This window comes from Octopus bimaculoides, chromosome 7, assembly GCF_001194135.2.
Source record: "Octopus bimaculoides isolate UCB-OBI-ISO-001 chromosome 7, ASM119413v2, whole genome shotgun sequence".
Taxonomy (NCBI): Eukaryota; Metazoa; Mollusca; class Cephalopoda; order Octopoda; family Octopodidae; genus Octopus; species Octopus bimaculoides.
The window spans coordinates 61,169,071-61,185,233 of NC_068987.1; the positions used below are offsets into that span (position 1 = coordinate 61,169,071).

A 16,163-nucleotide genomic window follows, 5' to 3' on the forward strand; every position below is an offset into this window, starting at 1 on the left:
TGCGGGGGGGATCTCTCTCTCTCTCTCTCTCTCTTCTGAACGTGTTTGTTGATTTTGTTGAAGATAGGTGTATATTTATACAATAGACAACGTAGTAGATTTATGAATATAACCAGATGTTGAAAAGTAAGCGTTTTTTTTTTCTTTTGTTTTTACGAAATACGTCCCAATTAACACCCACGCAATCTTCACCTATGTGAGTAAAATTATATACGTGTTTTAAAATGTCAATAAAATAACTAAACAATGTTATATAATAATAATAATAATAATAATAAATACTTTACGAATTATCAGATTATCATGCGATCATAATCGAAGTATAGGACTCCTAATATATTACAAAAAAGAAAAAAAACGAAAACTTATGACAAGTTGTTAATTATTATTATCATCCTTACGCAATGTTTTTAAGTAGTTTTGCTAAGTTTATAAACCGGCTGGAAAAATGTGGAAATAAAATCAACTTCAGATACCAGGTTGCTAAAGATTTTTTCCTTCCTAAAAAAACTTATGCATCAAGAGAAATATATAATTGTAACAAAAATCGAAAAATACGTTAGGGAAATAATATATACGTTGCTGTTGACAAAGCGAAAAATAGATTTTTAACAATATTGAGAAAAGAGAAACAGAAAAAATAGTTTTATACTAGCGCAACATGTGAGTATCAAAATTAAGAAGTGAAGGGAACATGACAGAGGAAATAATAAATGGGGTAAAGCAGAGTTCAAGAACTGGGCCTTAAGGGCTTTCACCAACCTGTTCCTTTTAAAATCTGAGACCTTAATAAATCTCCGCTGGCTAAGTGCTTCATTGAAAAATCTTTCAGGATTCGTTCTGAAATTGTCCCTTTTCCTGATCCAGGAGCTCCCAAAATAATTGCTTTCACCACTTTTTTTATCATCGTTGTTGAGTTTATGCTGTTACTATACAGAACGTCACAACTTGATTAAAGCAGTCAATCTATCGACTGCTATTTTACCTGGTGAGGAAAATATGTTGTATGACTAACCAGTAGAATGATAATAACTCCTCTCTAAGATTTTCATTGTATCAGATAAAACAACTGATGTCTCCTAAGAGTCAAACTTTTGCTCAACTGTCAAGATAAAAATGAAATCAGATATGTTCATTAATCGAGCGAAAGACACATAAACAATTTAAATGTTTCGGTAATATAACGAGTCGGGACATAATTATTAGTTACACCGTTCCGATGCAATTAACGTAACCTCATAAATAAAGCAGAGGAGACAAGAACCTGGTTAAGAATTCCCATAATTTTTATTCAACCATGCCAGGAATAATTTCTTGGTATATTTAATTAACTGAAAAGATCATTTTATTTACGATCTTTGATAATTATATGTAGAAAATTTAGCTGCTGAGAGATTGATGGTTTAAAACATTCTTTTGTATTCGCCACATTTCATTAAAAAAAATCTTCAAATTTGTGGATTATATTTTTACAAATTTAGTTTAAAATAGAAACATTTGAAGGTAAGCGATCGTTATAATATTTTTGTCCTTATTAACTTTATTTTTGTCCATTTTTTAAAACTTTATACTGTTTTATATTTAGTATTCACATCATTCATAAATTTTCGCCAAATTCGGACACGTGGTTCCATCTTGTATATTGAGTAAATAGAGACTGTCTTGAAAATCCATTCTTTTTTTCATTAATTCTGTTTATTTATAAGCTTTTATTAACAACCTGGACTACATGGACCTTGTCCTATTCCGTTAGAATATTTAAAAAAGTATCTAGTTTAATTTACTTCGTGATTTATCTCAGTTTTACCCCTAAATAACAAAATCCGTTAGATTAACATTTTAATAGATGAACTTCAGGTTAGTCAAAATATGTTTGTGACATATTTTAATTAATATATATATAAATATACTCAACAAGAACATAAAAAATAAAATGTATTTAGATTAGTTCTTTTCTTTCAAAACTTTATTATTTCGTTAGAAGTGGGGAAATGCTTTGAAGTATTTGTTTCAAGTCTTTACATTTTAAGTTCAAATCCTACCGAGGTTAGTTTTGCCTTTCACTCTTTCAGAGCCGATGAAAGTGTACCAGTCATGTACTGCGATCGACGTAATCGGTTAACTCCCTCCTACTAAAATTGCTGGCCTTGTACCAACATTTGAAATATTATTATTATTGGTGGAGATGGAGTATATGTAATCTGGGTATACCCCCATTTTTAAATTTTGTTTTTTTTTACGGAATCCTATGTTTCAGACCATGGAGAATCCGATTCTGGAAAAAAATTTTCAAAAATCTCAATTTCAAAATTTCGATCCCCCCCCCCCGGTTTTTATATAGATCCACAGGGTAAACCTAACCCTAACTAGTTTTGTGAGATTTGGCTGTTATTTCTAGCATGTAAATAGCCTGCTTGGTGTCGGGGGGGAATTGAAATTTTTCAAAAATTTTTTTTTCAGAATCGGAATCTCCATAGCCTAAAACGTGGGATTCCGTAAAAAAAAATTAATAAATAAGGGGGGGAAAGGTTCAGATTACATATAGTCCATCTCTACCTTATTGTTGTTGTGAAGTCGACGAGATGGCAAAATCGTTAACATGCCGATCAAAATGTTTAACGGCATTTCGGCCGTTTTTACATTCTGAGTTCAAATTCCGTCGGCATTGACTTTGCTTTGCATCCTCGCTCGGTCGATGTAATCAATTTACCCTTTCCCTGAAATTACTGGCCTTGTGTCAAAATTTGAAACCATTATTATTATTATTCTCGTGATATGCGATTTAAATTCTATTCTAAAAAAAATATGCTCTAACCAATATTATTTCCTGGATAATTAATCTAATATATTACAGTTATTTCACTAGTTGAATTTTCGTTTAATATCAACCTGTTGGATGTTGCTTTCCTTTCTTTTTCTTAATTCCATTTAAAGCGCGCATTTGATAATTCATTTTAATTGGACTATCATGTTTATTCACAAACTTCACCTCTAACATTGGATAATCATCTACGAAAATTGTTGTAGAGCTGAATCAGAAAAAAAATCTCGCATTGCATTTCAGTTACACTTGTAAGATGCTGGCCCAGTTTTTCAAAAATTCAGTTTCTTAAAACGGTTTCTTTGTTTCCTTCTCCCCCACCACCACTACATCGATTCCTTTCTTTAAATTGCGTGATATTATATCAGCCGCGTGTTTTATATCAGTCGAGTAGAGTTGTATTTTTATTTACTTTAGACAAAGTTAATTTCTATTAATTATATCTATATCTATATATATTGCTTGGTCTATTATTTAACTAGTTGCTCCTTGACATCTTAAAATATACGCGCTCTCGGTATGTATTGATTCTATAACGATTGTGTTGTAATTGGATCTATGCAGACACTTTCATTTAACTGAAAAGTAATGCGTTTATGATAGGGATAACTTTTTCTAGTTAATCGATATCAAGGCTATATTAAAATCATGTATCGAATTCTTTAGATTTTGTTGTTTCTGTGTAAAAAGTAAAATTATTTTCCTATATTTTAGTACATCATCTATGATTTGTGTATTATGTGTCTTGTATGTTTGTTTCTTTTAATTGTTGTTTTATCGTGTTATTGTATTTAATTGATTATTCTTTACAGCGATGGAAAGTCCCGAGGCCGCCGTCACAACAACTAAAAAGCATAAAAAGATCCGCCGCCACTCCACTAGTCTTGATGTTCATGCACAAAGTCTGCGTCGTCCACCCGAAGGAGACAGCATCATACAGAAAGAGCCTATGAAGCTTGCTCAACCGTCAATGCCAGCGCCCAAGAAAAAGATCGACAAAGCTGCAAACGCCAAGAAACGTAAACACAAAAACATTAGTTCAGACAGTGGTCTGGAGACTGCAAATGAAGAAGGAAATGCCAAAAAATCTAAAAATGACACAAAGTCTGATTTTCTCACTTCTCTTGGACCACTTAACGACATCAGTTCGATACATCCAGTTCTGGATAATACATTAGATAGTACTTTCTCGAAAAAATCGAAGAGTAAATTGGATGTAACTTGGGAGAAGGCTGTGTGTAGTGCACGAGGCCAACCCGATGGGGCTGAACTATCGATGAGGATTCAAAAGATGGCAGCTAAGACCCCACAATGTTCTGTTATTGAAGAACATGACGAAAATGACCAGCCAAGTGAAAGATGTGAAGAACAGACCGTGGAGGTGAAAAAGATGGAAAAGAAAACAAAATCTTTAAAGGTAAGATTTTCGTTTATTTTTATCATTTTTCCTTAATAATTTTAGGTCTCAAGCGTTTAAATAAATGAAAATACATAAAATAGAAATGTCTATGAAACTGGATTGAACTTGCTGTAAATAGAAATAAAATCTCGTTCTGTCATCTTTAGAAAGTGAAAGACACATAAGAAAATATAGTCCTAGATAGACAGTGCCTGGAAAGAAAGGCTAGTCATGGATTTAATACCTTTAATCATAAGTCATTTGTTCAGTCATGAAGAACTAGATTGTAATGATCAAAGTGGTTTCATCACTATGTTATACTGTTATTATCTCCTTCATATTGAGAGCATGGATGACAGGGTCCTGAACAACAACATGAAGAGAACAGTTGCGGTTGACACCTTGTCACCAGAGTAGGAACAATTTACCATTGTAAGCAGCATCATAAAATTGATGAGTATTTTAGATGGCCTATCGTACTGAGTTTGATGCTGTTCCTGTTGATCTTACCTGTAATAGGTTTGCCTCCAGTTAAAGGAACTTATCTCTCATCTGCTTACATAGAAACTGGGAATATGAGGAAGCACAAGTCTAATAGATTATGTAGATTTGTGAAATAACATTCACTTCATTGATTCACTAGATTTGGAGTGTACTGAAAGTAATACATTCACAGGCATGGCTGTGTGGTTAAGAAGTTTACTTCCCAACCATGTGGTTTTAGGTTCAGTCCCAGTATGCAGCACCTTAAACAAGTGTTCACTGCTCTAGCATCAGACCAACCAAAGCCTTGTGAGCAGATTTGGAAGACAAATGGAAAAGAAGCTTGTTGTATAGGACACTTGTTCCTGCCCTCTTTCTTGTTGACACTTATTCCTGCTGTCTTTCTTGTTAACTCTCTCTTTCTCTCTCAGGGTAACTATGTACAGCAAGATACCTGTTTCTCTCTCTCTCTCTGTCTCATAACCTTTCATCGTCTGATACCAGATCACCTATCAATGAAGGTACATGCCCTCCTCCACTCTCAGAGATCCTTGCCTTGCAAGCTACTTGGTGACCTTTCCAGTGCTTGTCACTTAAAAAGCATCCAGTCCACAATGTGAAGTGGCTGGCATTTGGAAGGGCATCCAACTGTAAAAATCATGCCAAAACTGATCTCGCCTCTGCTGGTGTCATGTAAAAAGCACCCAGTCCACTCTGTGTGGTGGTTGGTGTTAGGAAGGGCATTCAGTGGTAAAAACCATGCCAAAACAGATTCAGAAGTGTGGTGCAGTCTTCTGCCTGGCCAGCTCCTATCAAACCCATGCCAGCATGGAAGGTGGATGTTAAATAATAATGATGATGATGATGTGTGTTTGCTTGATTATATTTGCATTCACTTACTTGAAAGTCACAGCATCAGTGCTGTGAGCACTTTTATCAATAACTTGTGTACTTGTTTCATGCCTTTGAAATCAGGTGAAATAAGAGATCCTTTGCTTTGTGTTAAGAAAGGTAATCTGGCTGTAAAGCAGTACCTTAATAACATATTTTACCAAACCCATGCCCACATGGAAATATGAACAAACAACATATTTTTAACTGTCTACTGCTCTAGCTCCAGACTAACCAAAACCTTGTGAGCAGATTTGGAAGAAAGAAATGATAAAGAAGCTTGTTGTGTAGCACACCTGTTCATGCTCTTTTCTTTCTCTGGCTGGGTAACCTCTCTCTCTCTCTTTCTGTCTCACTATATAACCTTTCAATATCCGATGCAAGATCACCTCCTACAATGCCCCCACCCCTTCTCAGATTCCTTGCCTTGCAAGTGACTTGGTGACCCTTCGAGTTCTCATGCCACTTAAAAAGCATCCTTATCAAATGTTGTCTTGTTTCAGTTTATGTTTACAAATTCTTAATTTGTTCTCTACCTCAGGTGAAAGTTAAGGGAGCAATGAAAAAGTTGAAGAAACTGAAAGACAGTAAATCACTTCCAGCTAAACTGAAAGGAAATAAGTTGAAAAATAAATTGACAAGTAAAGAAGCAGCTGGTGGTAAGTATCCTTCAGATTCCTATAGTTTCCTTTATTTTTTTCCTTGAATTTCATTAAGAATTAAACAGTACCATCATGTAATATATACATTTTTGAAATATTAGCAAAGCAGATTTTCTCAAAACCCCTGCATTATTTTGGCCACATTTTATTTATATTTTTGTCACTAAAATTCATACATAGTTTATTACTAATGAAATATACTGTGTATTAAATGTAATTGGTGGGTTTTAACAGAATACCAAAATCAGCACATGCATGACTATATGGTTACCAGGTTTGCTTTGCAACCACATAGTTTCAGGTTCAGTTCCACTTTGTAGCACCTTTTACTATGGTCCTGGCTGGCTGGTGCTTTGTGAGTAAATTTGGTTAGTGGAAACTACAAAGCCTGTTGCATACAGATGTGCATGTATATCTGTGAGTGTTGATATTCTGTGCTGTACTGTGCTAAGCTACAGACAGTGATGTTAGTTGACATTTCCCTGTCAACAAACCATCCTGAAGCTCTGTACCTTCATTGATAGTTTTCTTGAAAAACAGGTAACACTTAACAAGAAAAAGGATGTTTCCATCTATAATTCTTCCTTTCAGGGTCACTAAAAAAATGTAATTAGTCACCCAATGGTGTCAATGTAATTGATTTTTCCTCTACCTTCAAAATTTCTGGTCTGGTGTTAAAAATTCGAAAGAATTATTAAGCTGTTGTTTATCAAATCTTCCTTACATGAAATTATAATGAAATGTTTTGATTTAAATATAAACTTTTTAGAATGATACATTTGTAGCACAACCTAGCATGATGTTAGACATGTTAAAGCTAAAGTTGAAATATAGGATATATATTTTCCTTTCTTTGTGATAGCTTTCATCACCCTTCAGTGTATGTACCATTTGAACTCTGAGCAAATTATCATGTAACATCTGTTTTCCATGCTGGCATGGGTTAGACAGTTTGAATGGAACTGGTAAACCAGAGAGCTGCACCAGGCCCCTGTCTGTTTTGGGTTGGTTTCTATGACTGGATGCCCTTCCTAATACCAACCACTTTACAGAGTATTGGGCATCTTTTACATGTCTCCAGCTCTGGCCACAATGATTTCACATAGTTTGATGTGTCTTCTCAAACACAGCAAATTGCTAGAAGTGTCAGTCACTTGTCATCAGCTCTGTAAGACTCAACAACCAACGATCATATTTCACCACCTCATCCCACATCTTCCTGGGTCTATTGCTTCCACAGTTAGAAATCAGCACTTCTTTATGCAGCTTTTCTCATCCATATGCATCACATTACCATACCAGCACAGTCTTCTCTTGCACACTATATCTGATGCTTCTAATACCCAATTTTTCTCTTAAGACATTTACACTTTATCATATGTGCACGCTGGTATTACACAACCTGTGGAGCGTGCTAGCTTGATTTCTTTCAAGCCTTCACATGTGCTCTAAAGTCACGGCCCACGTTTCATTGATTATAATCAAAGTAGTTTGATCTCTATACTCATTTTTGTAAAGAACTGTAACCAAAGATATCATCCTAAAAGATCTTAAGAGATATACCAATTCCTGAGAAAGCTTTCTATGTCAAGTGTAATCCTGATTATAACTCTTGCAATCTTTTAACTTGTCTTCAATACACTACCTGATATAATTTATTTCTTATAACTTTCAAATTTGCCTTTCAACTTTTCAAAGGTTACTAAAAAAAAGTACTAATCTAGACTGATGGATTAACAGAACTGTAAGAACATTGGATCAGATACTTTGTATTTGTTCTGGCTCTATGTTCTAAGTTCAAATCCTGCAAATTAGCATTCTTGAGTGGGTAACTTAACCTGTTGTCAGGTATAAAATCTCTCTTATTTGCTACCTTGGATTCTTTTAGTAGAGCTTACTCTGCTTCTTGCATTCAAGCAAGATCCCTGGTTTGAAGATATTTCCCTCCCTCCATCCTGCTAGCCTTAGAGGCCTTTTAAAGGGTAATAAGTCCTACCTCTTCTGACTATATGATGATTAAAAATAAAAACCAGACGAGTTTTGAATGTTATAGCCTACAGATACTTTATTTTACCACAGTAGTTGTTTTATCACAGGAAGGTATCTCCACCCTTCTTCCTTCAAAGAAAATCACAAAATGAATTCGATAAGAACTAATTTTGCTTCTGAGTTCATAAGAAATATCTTATGTTCTTGTTTTATTGTATTTTAATCTGAGTTACTTTGTGTTTCTAATATTTTACTCTTCTCTCTTTGTAATAGATGCAAAGCGAACAAAAAAAGCTAATAAAAATGCGAAAGAGGAAAAAAAAGATTTTAAAAAGTTGAGGAATAATTACGCCCTGCTCCAAAGTTCAAAACAGATTTGGGAAGAACTGAGAAAGTAAGATTATTTTTCTGTGTTTATTTCTTGGAATTTTGTAATTACGTTGTGCAAAGTGGATGTGTGTTCTGTAAGATCCAGTTAAAAATTTAGTTCTTGTTATGAATCTATAAAGTCATATTCTTAATAGCTAAGCTTAAAGCTGTACCAGTCTAATCAGGATCCACAGGACCAGTGCATGTTGTTCTTTTTTTGTTTTTGTCTTGTAACATTTAGCAAATGGGAGGAACCTTTCCTCTTTGAAAGACACTAGTATATGGCAGTTTTTTTTTTTGTTTGTTTTTTTTTTTATAGTGGCCAGGGAGTTAATTTACCACTTTTGGTAGCTTTGAGGAAACCTCTATGTTGTACAACTTTCTAACAAAAGCAGCCAAATCATTTGCAAAATACTCCCTACCATCTTAAATACAGAAGGACATGTTAGATAATGCAATCCTATACATATTCCTTAAAAAGACAGGATGGTCGTTGCTGGAACGTCTTTGACCATAAAGTCTGTTTAGTCAACATTTATAGAACTTGAAACAAAATGTATTTAGCTTTTAAGTACCATTATGGCCACATATACTGAGGGTGCTGGTGACTGAATACAACCTGACTACTTGTCTGCTGTTCTCTAATAAAAATAGTGATGGAAAAATGAGTGTTTAGAAATATATACTTTTTATAGAATTTCATAAGCAGCTAAGTTTATTCAAACTAATGCAACTTATCCATGGCATATGGTGGGGAAAAATACATATTTGTTTCCAAGTGAATAACTTTTATAGATAGGTACATTCTCACATTTACTGTAAGCAGTAGGAGTACTACATCAATTACAATTGTTTTGTGAGTTTGCTGAACTTACCTTTCAACTATTAAAGATCATTACAACTAGAATACTCTCATGAACATTACAATATCTTATGGCTATGGAAAACCACTATGATTGAAGCAACCATAATATTTGAAAGATTTAAGCTCACAATTTGATTATTTATAAAGCAACTGTTCAAAAAGGTAAAACTGAGAGATGCTTAGGAAGATGACTGACAAGAGTATATAGGCATCATTCACTTTAGGCTTTTTTCTTTAAAATTTCTAATTAGATTATTTCTGATCCGCTATCCTAAAAGTTATCCAATACTGATGCTGTGATACTATACAAAACATTATCTTGCCTTGTCTTATTTAATACAACTGAAAATAGGTGGTGAAATGTCTAATGTTAGAACATCAGATTTGTTTTAAGTTTCTGCTTTCAGAGTTCAAATCTTATTGAGGTCAACTTCACCTTTTATGCTTTTGCAGGGTAGATAATAAAAAATACCAATTCATAGCAGTGAACTGGTAAAACTATAAGTACATCAGACCAGATGCTTTGTAATATTATGTTTCTGGTTCTTTTGTGTTCTGAATTCAAGTCCTGTCATGGCCTACTTGGGTAGTAAACATAAGCCATCACCCAGTTTGAAACCCTGAGTGTTTTCAGCAAAGTTTTGGGCCAGATCTCCAGTTCAAGGCACCTTCCTGTTAACCCCTGTAATGGGTTGTTGGGCACTGCCTTCCTTCTTGACTAAAAGATAAAAAAAAAATTAAGGTCCAATTCTTTAAGTAATCAGTGTTGACGATATCATCCATATATGAAACTAAATCTCATTCACCCGTATTCTTGAATTTACCAAATTCATGTGACTTAGTGACTAGGGTATTCTATTCACGATTGTGAGATTGTGTTCAATTCCTGGCAACACATTGTGCTCTTGAGCTAGACATTTTATTTCACATTGCTCCAGGCTATTCAGCTGACAAAAGTGAGTAGTACCCGTATTATTTGAAAGGCCCAGCCTTGTCACACAGTGTGTCATGCTGAATCTCCTTGAGAAGGTACACATGTCTGTGGGGTGCCCAGCCTTTGCTTGTTAATTTCACTTGCAAGTTGTCCCATTGTTCAAATCAGCTGAAACACTCATCGTCATAATTGACAGAGAGTCAATTATGATAGCGGCCACTATCCAAATTATGCTGACATGGAACTCTTAATGTAAACTTCTAGAGTTAATTAAACTAAATGTCAATAATATCTATGTGTATAATATATATCTCGGTATAGTGGAAATTAGTCATGTCTTTTTAAAATGTCCAAGAATTTGTGTACTTTAGTAATATGTAATGGTTTTTTTCACAGACATGACTTGACTGTTGATAAGCGAGTCAAACTTTGCAATGACCTTATGGATATATCAAAAGGCAAAACACAAATGGTGAGTTTACTATATTTGTTATAAGTATCTCCTTTATCGTCTAAATTTTTTCCTGTCACTTTGTGAGTGGGTAAGAAGACAGTTACAGGCTATGTGAAAAAGAAATGTAATAGAAAAACAATCTCACATAGGTTCATAATTTTTTTTTTTTTTTTTTTTTCAGGTATTGGTTGTGCTATTAGTTGTACGATATACATTCAAATATTGGCCATGCTAATTTTTTACATTTTTAGTTAAATAATTATTGTGTGGCTAAAAAGTAAGTTAGACTCTGTCTGAAGACCATTCTAATTATAGGCATCGACATCGCTGCATAGTTGAGACATTTGCTTCCAAACCACATGGTTTCCAGTTCAGTCCCATTACATGACATCTTGGGCAAATGTCTTCTGCTATAGTACTGGGCTGACCAAAGTCTTTTGAGTGGATTTGATAGTTGGAACCTTTAAGAAACCCGTTTTGTGTGTGTGTGTGTGTGTGAATCAGAAAAGGGTCCAAGGTCTTTCTCAAACCATAGGCTCATATGGTTGGTTTCCCAGATTCTGTGGCATATATAATGCTCACCTGGATAGGATTCCAATCTGTCACAGGATTATTCACTTTTGCCAGTTGAATGGACTGAAGTAATATGAAGTGAAGTGTTTTTCTCAAGAACACAACTCATCACCTAGTCCAGGAATTGAAACCACAATCTGACAATCATGAGTGCAACACCTTAACCACTAAGCCGCACACCTTCACACATGTGTGTGTTTGTTTGTATGTGTGCATGTATGTATGTATGTCACTGTCTCCTTGTATTAACATTTCATGATAGGTGTAAGTGTGCGTCACTCTCATGCAAGTGATGTCCTTTGTTTCCAATCTTCCAGGACAGGTCTGGTCATTGGGAAACAGGTAAAGGTTGATGACAGTAAAGGCATCCCACCAAGCAAATTCCGTCTGATCCACACGAGCATATAAAAGTGGGCACTAAACGATGGTGGTGATGATAACTATTACTACATGATAAATGTCATACTAATTTGTATAACTTCACTTTATTTTTGTTGCTATCTATATCTCATCTAGCTACTCATTAAAATGTAATTTCTTCTCTATTTCAGATGGCCTTCACTCATGATGGTGCCCGAGTATTACAGTGTCTTATTCAATTTGGGAACATGGAACAGAGAGCTACCCTCTTTGATGAACTAAAACGTATGTCATTTATTAGATATATGATAGAATCAGTTATTTTATTTCCCTCTTCCCCCTCTCTCCAAAGAACTATATTTGCAGTTAGGAAAGGAAAATGATAACATAAAATGGTAAAGAATGCGGTTTATTCCTTATTTATCAACAGCTTTCAGATTTATAAAGAAATTGGTAGAAGAACTCTAAAAACAGAACATCCATATTATTCTTAGATTTGACATCTGACTGTCTCCACTCCATCTACTTCTCACCCTTCTCCACATTCTTGCAACTGTACCCATCCCTAGGTGGGTAGCTCAGTGGTTAGAGCATCGAGATCAATCATGAGGTAATGAGTTTGATTCCTCGACTGGGCTTTGTGTTGTGTTCTTGAGGAAGACACTTTTATTTCATGTTGCTCCAGGTCACTGGTGCCCAGCTGTATCGGCTTTTGCCCTTCCCTGGATAATATCGGTGGCATGGAGATGGGAGGCTGGATTGCAAGGGTGACTGCTGGTCTTTCATAAACAACCTTACCTGGACTTGTGCCTTGCAGGGTAACTTTCCAGGTGCAATCCATAATCATTCATGACTGAAGGGGTTCTTTACCCCTTTTTTATTCATCCGTGCCAATTCTCCTGTCTTCATACTCTCTTCTATTCCCCTTCATGTTACATTGAGTGATACATTCCAGCACCACTCCAGATACCCATGTAAAATATGAAGTAGCTATAGGTCTCCCCAACAACAAACTTGTCAGTGATCACTCCATCTCACTTTCACTTAAGGAGACTCTTTAATCTTGTGAGTTACTAGGTGACTTCACTAATGCTGGTGCTTTGATAAAAGTACCTAGTACATTCTGTAAAGTGGCTGGCATTTGGAAATGTATCTAACCATAGAAATCATGCCAAAACTGAGACACTTGAGCAAGAAGTGGTCCTCTAGCTTATTGGATCCTCTCAATCCATCCACTTCATGTCAGCATGGAAAGCAGATTTTAAAATGATGATGATACAAATTCTCAGTTCTAACAAAGTTGGTGGTGGGTGAAATTTTAACATCCATGCTTTCTCCAAGTATTCTAGAGACCACACTAAAATTATTCTATGCACCAGAGAAAATTTTTGGTAAAATGCATCAGAAGTGGGTGATTGCAACTATCTAGCCTTGGTCATCAATATCATCATCGTTTAATGTCTTCCTTGCATCTTGACATGAGTTGGACGGCTTAACAGGAGTTGACCAGGCTTCTGTGTTTGTTTTGGCATGATTTTTACAGCTGGATGCCCTTCCGAATGCCACTTTACAGTGTGGACTGGATGCCTTTTAAGTGGCACCAGCACTGGCAGGTTCACCAAGTAACTTGCAAAACAGGGAATATTTGCGAAGGGAGGAGATAGAGCAAATTTGCTCTGCATTATCAAATAATTATATGATAAACACAATCTCAATAAGATTCTTGTGGGAAGTTTATTGTGCTGGTAAGATTTAATTTGTCAAGTGGAAGCGTTCAATTGCATCTGGGAAATCAAAACAATCATGGACTGGGTTCATTGACAGTTTTGTAGGGGCAATTGAAATACATAATAATTAGGTGGATTTAGGTGCAGGCAAGGTTGTAGTTAAGAAGTTTGTTTCACCTCATACCAGTTTCAACTTATATTCAAATATGTATATGTATTTACATTGTCATCTTTTCCTATCAACTTATTCTTTACTTTGCAATTTCATTCTCTAGATAAAGTTGTTGAGATGGTCGAGTCAAAATATGCAAAATTCATTGTCCGAAAATTTCTTAGTTATGGGTAAGTTGATTGTACTCATATATTCTCTCCAATATATTTTTTGCTCAAAATTATTACATATGTTCATGTTCAATAAAACTTACAAAACAAAGAAGGTATCCCTAAATCTTAGAAAATGTTGTTTTTTTTTTTCCTGCTGGTTCCACCAAAGCTGCTGCACAAGAATGTTAAAAACCGCTTTGAATGTTATATGGAAAGCATTTAACTAATGAGCAGTTTTATCAAGATCTACCCAAAGTGGCTGAGAAGAATGAGAATTGCTGATCATTGCAATGCATAACCTATGCAGACAGTTTGCTTCAGGACAGCCAAATGTTGATGAATTAAGAACAAGCATAGGGCACCGTGATGGCTGGCATGCTTGCATGAAATCATTGAAGCATCTGGGAGGATGGCCAAACTAAACTAAACTCTACACTAAAAAACTGCTTTCAGTTGATGTCAGGGGTTATGTGAATGGCATGGCACCTGCAAGAAAAACTGCTAGTAAGCATATAGGATTAAGGTGTTTGTAAGAGGTTTAGCTTTATCAGAGGTCCATCCACCCTATACCAGCATGGAAAGAAATGGCAGTTACAATATACCTGGGAATAAGAAAAAAATATCACGATAATTTGCTACTTTGCCCCATCTTTTTCCTTTTGTGGTACTAAAATTATCAGAAATTGTTGCCATTTTCTATCTAAATGTCCAACTCTTGTGCTATTATTGTTTGTTATCTCCAAGATAACTTCAATATAAGGCATTCCAACTATAATGATTCTATTTTTTATTCAATGTATTTACTACTAAATATATGGCTTTCAAATGGAAGGATGTGGTTTGAGAGAGATTTAGGTGCTACTTTTAACAGGCCAACTGACTCTTATATAGGATTATTAGCATTTGACCTGGTGTTTAGCCTAGTCAGCCTTGATCAAACCAACATTTAATCACAGACAATTCAGCCATAGCCATCACACCTTCAAGTATTTCACATCCCGGCACTATAGTATGTAGTGTAACCTTTTTATGGTGTAAGATATAATTTGAGGGACATTCAGCTGTTATTTCTAGCGAGTCAACTAACCACATTTGTGTTCTGTTAGAAAGCTGCTCTAGTTAGTTTAGGTTAGAGCTTAACTATCTGTCTGGGGAAGAAAGGTGTGATATTATCTATTATGTCACTAGGATCTGTAAATTACCAGTAATATGTTCAAGCCATTCATTCTATTTTGATGCCCGCCAATTCTACATGTACATACACACCTTTTACTAAAGTTAAGGTAAAATATCCAAAATAGAGAGAGAAAAACTGTTCATGTTTAGACCATAAGTTTGAATCATCTACACTACTGAAGGCTATTAAGTTGATTTCTTTTGAATCTAATTTAACAAGCTTTTGTAGTAAATAAATCATTGATCTCCCTGGAAAAATTACTAGTGGGGACACAAGCATCTTATCCAAGAGGATCGTGTCACTAAAAATATGTACTGATCCTTGTGGACTTTATCAGAATGGCCTTGTTCTTAAGTTAAAGAAAACAGGAATGTTATTGTGAAGATCAGTTGATCAGTAAATTTCCATATAACCCTCAAATGAAAATGTCACATTTTTAATATAAAAATATACCTGGGAATAGATTTTACAGGAATGGAATAAGTATGGTCCATTGGATGAGAAGTATCTAATTCAGCTTGTTTATGAAGAAAAACAAAAAGATGTCTTTATAATTTTATTTTTTATAAACTAGAATTAAAGACATAATATATGCATTGGTGTTGTTTTAATATTAGATTGGTTTCAATTATATTTAAATTTCTTTTACAGCTCAAAGACTGAACGAAATGCAGTATTTAAGTCACTTTGCAGCCAAGCAAGTAGACTTATTAGACACAGAGTGAGTATAAAAATTAGCACGTAAGAAAGTCAACTAGCTTGACCATGGAATCCATTATTTTTTATTGTTTTTCAGTTCCACTTAAACTGTTCCCACCTTCTTTTTTGTAATGTGAGTTACTGTGTAGCTTCCCTATATCAAGAAACCTGTTCTGTTCTGGACCCTTTTCTTTCATTTAAACACCTTGTCCCATAGCAGAAAGCCACCACTTTTCTACTGTAGCCACATTTAAGTTACAGGCTGCAAGCTTACCTCATCATCATCATCATCATCATCGTTTAACGTCCGCTTTCCATGCTAGCATGGGTTGGACGATTTGACTGAGGACTGGTGAAACCAGATGGCAACACCAGGCTCCAATCTAATTTGGCAGAGTTTCTACAGCTGGATGCCCTTCCTAACGCCAACCACTCA

The 16,163-nt window shown here is 35.1% G+C and overlaps 2 protein-coding genes across 4 annotated transcripts in view; one reads left to right on the top strand and one right to left on the bottom strand.

Annotated features, from left to right (window-relative positions):
* The window catches only part of LOC106874656 (GTP:AMP phosphotransferase AK3, mitochondrial), a 25,107-nt gene extending 23,951 nt beyond the window's left edge, over window positions 1–1,156 (bottom strand). Inside the window, exon 1 of the mRNA XM_014922453.2 lies at window positions 763–1,156. Coding sequence (XP_014777939.1) covers window positions 763–907 — 145 coding nt within the window. The 5' untranslated portion in view covers window positions 908–1,156. The remainder of the gene's footprint in view (window positions 1–762) is intronic.
* Window positions 1,157–1,198: 42 nt separating this feature from the next.
* The window catches only part of LOC106874655 (pumilio homolog 3), a 30,637-nt gene continuing 15,672 nt past the window's right edge, over window positions 1,199–16,163 (top strand). Inside the window, exons 1-8 of one of the 3 annotated variants that reach the window (XM_014922449.2) lie at window positions 1,199–1,503; window positions 3,634–4,238; window positions 6,136–6,253; window positions 8,519–8,639; window positions 10,810–10,885; window positions 11,992–12,085; window positions 13,803–13,869; window positions 15,680–15,749. In XM_014922449.2, coding sequence (XP_014777935.1) covers window positions 3,636–4,238; window positions 6,136–6,253; window positions 8,519–8,639; window positions 10,810–10,885; window positions 11,992–12,085; window positions 13,803–13,869; window positions 15,680–15,749 — 1,149 coding nt within the window. In that variant the 5' untranslated portion in view covers window positions 1,199–1,503; window positions 3,634–3,635. Of the gene's footprint in view, window positions 1,504–3,051; window positions 3,073–3,184; window positions 3,339–3,633; window positions 4,239–6,135; window positions 6,254–8,518; window positions 8,640–10,809; window positions 10,886–11,991; window positions 12,086–13,802; window positions 13,870–15,679; window positions 15,750–16,163 lie in introns of those variants that run through there. The other 2 variants (XM_014922452.2, XM_014922451.2) reach the window with 2 other exon arrangements.